Raw genomic sequence first — 10,777 nt, 5'->3', positions numbered from 1 at the left:
CAGTGGGTCATTTATTTACCACTTATTAATGTCTAGCAATGTAATGAACACTTTACAAGTATTACCTCACTTAATCATCACACTCCCTATGAGATAGGTCCTCATGTAAAGGGTGAGAAAATTGAGGCATAGAGAGAATAAGTCACTCAAACAGGTTTACAAAAGTGGTAAGTGAGAGAGCCAGTATTTGCACCTAGGAAGTATCACTCAGAATTAACTTTGAAAGGTAAAGTAGTAGTAAACCACGTAAATGGATCAGGTTTTGTCTCAGAGAAATAAAAACATTGTTGTTAGGTGTTGTCGAGTTGCCGCTGACTCATAGCAACCGTATGTACAACAGAATGAAACATACATGGTGATATATTCACCTCAAACTCACTGTTGTCGAGTTGGAATCCCTCCTTGGGTTTTCGAGGCAGTATCACTACAGAAGTAGACTGCCCAATCTTCCTTCCGAGGAGTGGCTGGTGGGTTTGAACCACCAGCCTTCTGGTTAGCAGTCAAATGCTAACTATGCCACCAGAACTCCTAGTATATTCATAGGGGTGTGCATATATATGTATACATATGTAACTGTAAGCCACTGCCTCAATTAAAAAAAAAAAAAAAGAAAATCAACCAAAAACCTGGAAATAGGTATATATTAAGTTAAAACATTTTTATTGTGATTTCATTTCATGAATTGCTAAGAGTCACCCATGTACTGCTATATGAATTCTCTGCCATTACCTTTTGAGAAAGAAAACTGAAGGTTGTTTATTGCACTTCTGATATCACCAGAACATCCTTGACACAGCAACTCTAGAGAAGCTTTATCTGGAACAATAATTTTTCCTCCATACTACAATGAAAAAAATAAAATTTAAAGAACTATCTTAAAAAACATAATGGAACTAAAGTAGAATATTTCACACCCGAATGCTAAAAAAGCTTCCTGCTAAACACCCACCTAACTATGAAGGCTAAAACTATCAATGCCTTTTCATAGTTGAAGGCAAAATTTCAAAAGTATAAAATACTGTTTTACTTTCAGCAACTGGGATCTTAAAAGCTTCCAAGTGGCCGTCTAAATGCAACAATGGGTCTCTTCTTGTCCAGAACAAGTAAGAATGAAGAAAACCAAAGATGCATGGAAACAATTAATCCAAAGGACTGGTAGACCATGTGATCCTCAGCCTATATGACCAAGAGACCAGAACTAGATGGTGCCCAGCTACAACTGTCAATCACTTGGAGGGGGATTGGTGTAGGAAATCCTGGATAGAGTGGGAGAAAAATGTGGAACAAAACTCAAAATCATAAAAAAAAAGACCAGGTTTGCTGGTCTGATAGAGCCTGGTGAAACCCCTGAGACTATGGGCCCTAGCCACCCTTCAGGTCTGGAACTGAACTCACTGCAGTGGCATTCAGCCAAACAACAGGCATATGTGGTGAACATTTACATCAGGCAGATACAATCCTTGGCGTGATCAATCATGGGAGAATAGAAGGGCAGTGTTTGCCCAGAGAGACAGCTCAGGGGGCAGGAGTGCATGGGAGGGGGAAGGACAAAGGGAACAGGTAACTACAGGGAGGAAGGGGGAAGAGAGCCATTACACTGTGGGGAATAGCAGTCAATGTCATAAGTCAAAATGTGTATGAACTGCTGTATGGAAAATGAATTTACTCTGTAAACTTTTACCCAATCACATACATATATAGTTTTACTTTAACCAGTTCTCTCTTCCTCACTCTTCTCCCTATATACACACATATCTAGAAACCTATCCACACATGTACAAATACCTCAAAACAAAAATTAATGCAGTAAAATTAGATATACAAAATAATCTGTTTAAATATAAAGACACATAATAATGTGACAAATCTTTAAAATTTTTACATGGAAGTCCCTATGCTGAGATTTTCAACATATTATAGTTGGCTGAGTACTAAAAAGTCATAACTGCACCAATTTCATAGTTAAAGTCTAAGCTGCACACAACTGTTTAAGATATAATTTACCAGAACATATATGACTATTCACAGCCTATCCCAATCCAGATCTTGTAAAACTGATTATAATATAAAAATAGTACTATAATCCTCCAATATTTTTAAATTTTAACATAATAGTCACAAGATTCTTCAAAACTGCTTTATGACAGTTATTATCCTTTAGTAGTCCCCTCAAATGCCATACTTCATCAGAGACAATAACTATTAACATTTTAGTGAGTACCTTTCCAGATCTCCTTCTGCACATGTATAAGTATATACAAAGTATACACAGTGTATAAAGTGGGATCATAATATATATTATTACTGTATAATTTTTTTTAACTTAATTCCATTCTTAGTGATCTTTCCGCTAGTATTTTTAGATATACTTCATTAAAAAAAAAAGTTGATACACCACAATTTAATGAATAGTTACCCCAAAAAAGGAACATCTACATAGTTTACAGTTTCCAATTTTCACCATTACAGAGAAATATATACATACTTATTTGCCTGTATAAAATAACATTTCATATTTACATATAACTTTGCCAGCATATCTGAATATTTCTGCAGAAGTACAGTGGCTCCCAAAGTGTCTGCAACAATTACTATTTTTCCTACTAACAGTATAAAGACTTGCCTTTAGAAATCCTGCATACCCATCTTTAAAACTTTTTTCAATCTGGTAGGTGAAAAATGGTATCTATGTAAACATGCATGTCTCTGATTATTAGTAGGGCTGAACACCTTTCACATTTACTAGCAATTTGGATTTCTTTGTGCATTGGCTTTTGATCTTTGTCTTTTCTATTGTTAATGTTTTATCTGTTACATAAATTGCAGAAATTTTCTCCCTTTCTCATGTTTGTCTTTTAACTTTGTCTACAGTGCCTTCTGCCATCCCTAAGTTTTTCATTTTTGAAGTAAATCCATCAATTGTTTTCTTATGGCTTCAGGTTTTGATTCTTGCTTAAGAAGAGTTTTCCTATCCCAAAATCAGTATTTTTTAACACTCTTAAAACTTTGATTTTATATTTCAGCCTTTTTTTTTTTTACAATAGCATGAGGTAAACACGTAACCATTTATTTTTCCATACAGATGTTCAACTGTTCTAACATGCTATCAATAAAAAGTCTACTCTTCTCCCAGTGATAAGTATACAACGCCATCATACTGAAAATTCCCATTTACACAGAGTGATCTACTTCTTGCTTTCTACTTAATTCATTCTTCTGTTTGTCTGTTACTATGAAAACACCACAATGTTAAGATACCTATAGTTTATAATATATTCTGATATCTAGATACCAAGTCTCTCTTGTTATTCTTTTACAAAATTTTGTTAATTCCTGTGAGTTTCTCTTCCAGATTTACTGCATTTCGATTGTAAATATATTTGATTTAAAAATGGTTTTAAGAGGAATGCTTATTTTTATAGTCTTTTTTTAAAAATTTTTAGATATGGATTATTCACCAAAAAAGGAAATGTAATTTGAGCAATGGGAAGCCCCTGGAGAGGGTTCTTCTCTGGCAGATCAGGTGATGTGCCAGCACCACGGCACCCAACCCAGGCTCCGTGGGCTCAGGCTGCCTGCAGAAGTGGGGGCAACCACAGCAGAGCCAGGAGCAGCAGCAGTAAAGAGGGGTCTGTGTCAGGTGAACAGTAGTCCATTAGCCTCTGGATCAAGTGGAAATGCTCACTGATGTTGGTGTAGATGTCAGGCCAGTTCAGCTAACCACAGCCCATACCCCAGCTTATAACTCTGATCTGATACCACATATTATTCACTTTGCATACTAAGAGTCTGGCCTGAATCACCCTGGGAGCCTGGGTGGGGGTACATGGAGCAGTTCAGTTCAGGGGAAAGACCTGCGAGCAGAGGGTGGTGCAGCTGGGCAACCAGATATAATGACCAGCCTCAGTTTCCTCATCTACAAAGTGGGACAACGGTCCATACCTCTCCAGGCTGGAATGAAGTACAATTCATGAGAGACCAGGGACAGGTGGTACACAACTGGGTCAAAAAGGGCCAAATTGTTTTCTAGTAATAAATTCCGGGATGGGGGTAAAGCTGGGAAGTGGGTAAGATATGGGCCCCAGACACCCTGCTGGGGATGGGGGGACTCTCAAAAAGCAGGCATCTTTGTCCCTTTCTGGACTGCCACCATAAACCATGTCCCCCAGATGTTATGGTGGATATCAATCCTTCCTGGGGCTGTCATAAGAAGTAAATGAGGTACAATCATGGTGAATGGGGGGAAGGGGCCTGAAGGACTGCAGGGTTGAGATGGAGGACTCCCTGAGACTATCACCCTGAGATACTCTTTAAACCTTGAACTGAAACTAGTCCCTGAGGTCACCTTTAAGCTAAACAACAGATTGGCTCACAAAATAAAGACTATTACCTGTAATTACCGTGCTCCTTTTTTAATCATCTATACAAGAACAGTCAACAATTGCTTTAAAACAAAATGAGAACATAAGGGAGCTGGGAAACCAGATTAATGGAAACGGAATAACCAGAACAGGAATAATGAGAACATGGCACCTTGCGAAGAGTATAAGCAATGTCATGGAACCGTTTGTGTAGAATTTGTTGAATGGGAAATTCAACTGCTGTGTAAACCTTCATCAAAAACATAATAAATATTAAAGAAGAAAAAAAAGGCAATGTAATTCAAAGTCACGATCCTTGGTAAGTGAAGAAAATACTATGGCTGTTAGTTACTATGAATAAGCAAACATGGCTGAACAACAGTTTGCTCCACACTTTATCACATTTAGTGCAATCTAAAGACACTATAAGCTTTTCTTTTCTATAAAAACAGAGAAGAATTTGCACAGGGAGACAGCTTTGGGGGCAGGAATGCACAGAACAGAAGGACACAGGGAAGAGGTAACTACAGGGAGGAAGTGGGAAGAGAGCTTTTTACATTGTGGGGATTGCGGTCAATGTCATGAAACAAAATGTATGTCAACTGCTGTATGGTAAAATGAATTTGCTCTGTAAACTTTCACCCTAATTACAATAAAAATTAAAAAAAAAAAAAACAGAAAGCATCTAAACTTTAAAAAAATAATCACTTAAGTTATTCAACACTTACATAATTTATTATGACTAATTCCCTTAAGATGTCACCACTCTTCCTTAACATAATTAACAGGATGCCAGAGATTAAAGTATTCTTAATATCTTCCTACACTATCATTATCACCCCGGGAGACCCAAGGCAACATGATAACATCCTGTGACAGAACATATCAATAATAATATCAAAGGTATAATGTTAATAAGACTTTTTCCACATCAAGTATTTAAGGTACAGCATGTTAATATACAATAAAGAAGTTATGGTACCAGTATCCTAATACAAGTTTAGTCTATGTAATTTTCTGTGCTGGTTCATTTTCTTTACAGATTCTCTTATTTTCCTTTGCAGCTGTTGTTTCAGTGAATACAAGATCTTTATATGATTTTCCTTTTTTATTTTTATGAGTTTTATTAATTTTGAGGTTACCTTGTAATGTTCATAAATTTAAAACAGTTCCTTCTATCTTTAACTCACCTTGACTTCCTCTCTATTTGGAAGCTCTGTAACTATATATTTATTCTCTTTTTGCTTTGTAATCTTTATGGAAGCAGACTGCCTCATCTTTTTCCTCATGAGTTCAAGCCACCGATCCTTTAATTAGCAGCCGAATACTTTAACCACTACCCCACCAGAGCAGTTCTACTCTGTTCTAAAGTGTCACTATGAGTCAGAAACAACTTGACAGCAATGGGTTTGGTTTTTTGCTTTGTAATTGTCCTCATTTACAAACTGATGTCTCTGGTTCCCTATTTTCAGTCTTGCAGGTTTACTTTATTTTGGATACTTCTAGATGTGGATTGGTTTCTGAGTGATGTTGTCTTGTGTATTCTTTTTTTTTTTCCCCCAGTCTATAAAAGAGATGACATTTATAAAGCACCTAACACAGTGTGTACCACACAATGTAATCTTGGGGGGAAAGCAGTTCTTATTCTAAGTTGAAGTTAATTCAGAAAGTAGCATAGGGCATGGCTCTTTGGTGTAGAACATTTTGTCATGTGTATTCTAATATAACTTTTTAAAGTAAATGCCATTTGTACTCTAATGATTTACTCTTAAAAGAAGTTTTAAGTTAATGTGATAATGTAGCATGTATGACTACTTATTATTTTTCTTGACTATTTCTTAAATATTTGTTCAAGAAATAAAATATTTTACAACTATAGTATCAGTAATATAATATTAACATATTAATTCAAAGCATTTTATCCTATTAGGGAGAATAAACACACTCCCTGAATGTTTAGATGATTTGGGAAGTAATCACAAAAAAATGTAGAAAATTAACAAAGAATTTTTAAAAAGACAATAAAAATTCAAAAGTAATCCTACCATCCAGAACTAATCACACTTAGTATGTTTATGTACTTTCTTATAGTATGTGTAGGCTTATGTATATGTATGCGTTTTATTGTTATTGACAATTGTTTGTGTTGTTTTAGCACAGTGGATTGGAGTCAGAACCAAAATGTAATCCATTACTTAATAGTTGTGGGATATTATACAAGTTATTTCCCTCATCCAGCTCAGTTTCTTTACCTCTTAAATGGTGATAATGTAACACACTTATATGATTGCAGTGAGGATTTATATAAGATCATGTATATAAAAATACTTTACACTGTCCATGACACATATTAAGGGCTTAAAACATAATTTCTATTGTTAGTATTATTATATAATTTGGGACCTTATTAATTTAACTTGATATTAAATTGTACTCATTTTCCCATGCCATCATATATTCTTCAAAACATTATGTTAATGGCACAATAGTTCACTATAGTAACTGCTTCCTCAATTATCGAACTTAACTTAATTGTTTCTAATTTTTCACTATTAATAACTGTTAATGAATACTTTACATATATTATCTTGTTCAATTTTCCAAACAACCTCTTCCTTAAAGATTTCCCTCCCTTGTTGTAATCCAAACAGTGCAACAAAAGTTGTTTCATGCAAGATCTAGACATGTAGCAGTAGGGCCCCCTAGAATTATGTTGCTGGAAACAGAAGTTCCATCTATTTATTTTCACAACATCTTTATTTGGAAGATAGAGAAATGAAGTATTAAAAGTGACAAAAGGATAAACTATAGTTGATGAAAGTTTCTTAATGATAGGCACAATTTAGGAATGTAGGACAAGCAAACAGAAAATTTACCTCAGTTTGAAGAAGAAATTAAGTTTAATAGTAGAAAAAAGTTAAGGACTTTTTAATCAGTATTTTCTAAAATGGCATGTTTCATGTATGTAATAAATTAATTCCAAAAATTAAAAGAATATATCTCCAATTCCTCAAGTTAACTTAATACCACTTAAGTTGGACTTTCTACAGCTATAATGCAAGATTCAAATTAATTTGTTCATCAGAGACTTACCTTATTAGCTTCTGTTGTCATTATTCGATTAAGAAATTTCATCATAATTGTTGGTGCCACAGGATTGAAACTGTCAAAGTTTTATAAAAAAAAGATGGTATTTAAATGATTAATTTTAAATATAACCTGTATGTGAACATTATGAAGCAGAAAATGTTTTCTTACCTGATATTTGATATAGAACACTCTTCCTGAATTTCTTTGGGAAATAAAAACCTTTGATTACTATCACCACTGAGACTGTCAGAGATTATAAATATAAGAGGACATCGACCAATCTGGATATACTTCCTAAAATAACAAAATATAATGTTGAAATTTGAGCCACTTGATATTTCATTTGGAGTTTTAGAAAACTTCACTGAAACTTACCTTAGAACTTCATGTAAAATCTGAGAATCTCGGTAAAACTGGTGAGGTAAATCCTATTGAAAACACAGGATAAGTATTAGTTCACTTTTATTCCCATGCAAATTTATATTAAGATATATATTTACAAAGGAAGAACAAAATGTTTACCTATCCTATGTTTTTTATGCAAAACTCTCACAGAAATTAAGAGAAACATGAAATAGATATATGGAACTCCAATTTTCAGATTAATTTTTCTTAGATGCACTTTACCAGCTATATTATCTTCATTGAGAAGTTATTTTCCAAATATTTATTTTGCCTTTCTATATGTAAGCCTCTTTCTTCCCAATTTGAGTCATGCCATACCGGCAAATGAAGGTTCTGAAACTTTACTCCATCCATGTCATTAAGGTTGACTCTACTTTGATGAGGCAACTATCCCCCAGTTGTATTTCCAGTGTCTTCGTACAAGAGGGGCTTATTTTCCCACACAGTAGCAGACAATGTTCCACTGCTATTCATAAGGTTCTCGCTGTCCAATTGTTTTAGAAGTAGATCACTAGCTCATTCTTCCTAATCTGTCTTAGACTGGAAGGTCTGCTGACCTGTCTACAATGGGTGATCCTGCTGGAATTTAAAAGACCAATGGCATAGCTTCTACCATCCAAGCAACACACAAGTTACCACAGTACAACACACTGAAAGATGAGTGGTGTACATAGACCAAGAGGCAGCTGTTCAAACAGAACAAGAAGATACTGTGTGGTTTAAAATCAGAAAATGTGTATATCAGGGTTGTATCCTTTCACCATACTTATTCAATCTATATGCTGAGCAAATAAACTGAGAAGCTGGATTATATGCAGATTGTGGCAACAAGATCAAAGGAAGACTCATTAACCAGTGATATGCAGATGACACAGCTTTGCTTCCTGAAAGCTAAGAGGACTTGAAGCACTTACTGAGGAAGATCAAAGACTATATAGCCTTCAGTATGAAGCACACCTCAACATAAAGAAAACAAAAATCTTCACTACTGGACCAACACGCAACAGCATATAAATGGAGAAAATACTAAAATTGTAAAGTACTTCATTTTACTTGGATCCATAATCAATGTCCTCGAGAGAGCAAACGAACAACCATGAATAAATACAGGTTTGACAGAGGAGATTTCTACGTATATCTGCAAATATATCCATGAATATAGTATACAAGAGATAAAGTTATGAAAACTTCTTACCTATAACCAAACACTGTGAGACAATGAATTACTGACCTAGGGCTCAGGCCCATAGTCTCGGGGAGAGTTAACGCAATTGATACAACATAGTACACAAGGACAATGCTCTATATCGTACTTTGTTGAGTAACAACTGTGGTTTAAAAGCTTGTGAGTGGCCAGGTAATGTGTAACTAGTGGTCTCTCTCCATCTGGAGCAAAGAAGAACGAAGAAAATCAAAGACATGGAAACAATTACTCCAAGGACTATTGGAACACATGAATCCCAGCCTCCACAACCCTGAGGCCAAAAGAACTGGACAGTGCCTGACTATCACAGCCAACTGCTCTGAAATGGATCACAACAGGAGGTCCTGGATAGAGTGGGGGAAAACAATGTGGAACACAATTCAAAATCATAAAAAAGACCAGGCTTACTGATCTGAAAGAGACTAGAAACCCCCAAGACTATGGCCCTTAGCTACTCTTCAAGTCTAGAACTGAACTCACCTCCATGGCTCAACTTATAGCCAAAAAACAGTCTTATAAAATGAACATTAACATCAGGGAAGTATGCACACCTTAGAACAAATATCCATATGAGATCAAAAGGAAAGCATTTGCCCAGGGATAAAGCTCAGAAGGCAGGAAGGGATAGGAGAGAAGGACAAATGGAAAAGGTAAACAAAGGGAGGAAGTGGGAAGAGTGCTTTACATTGTGAGGATTGCAGTCAATGTTACTGGAAAAAAAACAGGTGTATGAATTGTTGAATGGAAAACCAATTTGCTCTATACACTTTCATCCAAATCACAATAAAAAGTTAAAAGAAAAAAATAGTAACAGATGAAGTATTGCACTGGGCAAGTCAGCTACAAAAGACCTCTTTAAAGTGTTAAAAATTATAGAAAAGGTGCAACAAAAGAAGCCTTCATTTTCCAGAGGAAAGGAAATAATAAAGATTAGAGTAGAAATACAAGAAACAGAAAAACAACAGAGAAAATCAACAAGACTAGAAGCTAGTTCTTTGAAAAGATTAACAAAATAGACAGACCAATGGCAAACTTAACTAAGGAAAAGAGAGAGAAGATGCAAATAACAAATAGCAAACGAAATGGGCAACATCACAACAGATGCAACCAAAATAAAAAGAATAACAGAATACTGTACTCCCAACAAATTTGAAAACCTGTAAGAAATGGACAAATTCCAAGAAAAATAAGACCTACCTAAAATAGCACAGACTGGGGTAGAAAATCTAAATATACCCTGACAAAAGAAGACACTGAGAAGGTTATTAAAAAAAAAAAAAAAAAAAACTCCCCATATAAAAAAATTTCTGGCCCAGATGGCTTCACTGGAGAATGGTATCAAACATTAAGAGAAGAGGTGACACCTATCCTACTCAAGCTGCTCAGAACATAATAAAGGATGGCATACTCCCAAATTCAATCAATGAAGCAAGCATAACCTTGATACCAAAACCAGGCAAATATATGACTAAAAAGGAAAACTATGGACCAATACCCGTCATAAAAATAGATACAAAAATCTTCAATAAAATCCTTGCCAACAGAATCCAACACACTACATCATAAAATACACCATGACTGAGTGGGATTCATACCAGCTATGAAAAGATGGTTCAATGTCAAAAAAACAATCAATGTAACATAAATAAAAAAAAGGAAAAGAACCATATGGTCAAGTTAATCAATGCAGAAAAAGCATTTGATAAAACCTAGCACA

General features: G+C 35.1%; 1 protein-coding gene across 1 annotated transcript in view; it reads right to left on the bottom strand.

Moving 5' to 3' along the window:
* RAD17 (RAD17 checkpoint clamp loader component) overlaps positions 1-10,777 on the bottom strand; it is a 93,635-nt gene that overhangs the window by 42,985 nt on the left and 39,873 nt on the right. Inside the window, exons 7-10 of the mRNA XM_007943361.2 lie at positions 7,827-7,879; positions 7,620-7,745; positions 7,455-7,524; positions 730-841 (exon numbers count right to left, since the gene is read on the bottom strand). Of these exons, the coding sequence (XP_007941552.2) occupies positions 730-841; positions 7,455-7,524; positions 7,620-7,745; positions 7,827-7,879 (361 nt within the window). The remainder of the gene's footprint in view (positions 1-729; positions 842-7,454; positions 7,525-7,619; positions 7,746-7,826; positions 7,880-10,777) is intronic.

This window comes from Orycteropus afer, unplaced genomic scaffold, assembly GCF_000298275.1.
Source record: "Orycteropus afer afer isolate SDZICR_OR568_19922 unplaced genomic scaffold, OryAfe1.0 scaffold00104, whole genome shotgun sequence".
NCBI lineage: Eukaryota > Metazoa > Chordata > Mammalia > Tubulidentata > Orycteropodidae > Orycteropus > Orycteropus afer.
Note: the sequence above shows the minus strand (reverse complement) of the source record. Positions and strands in the feature narration are given on the sequence as shown.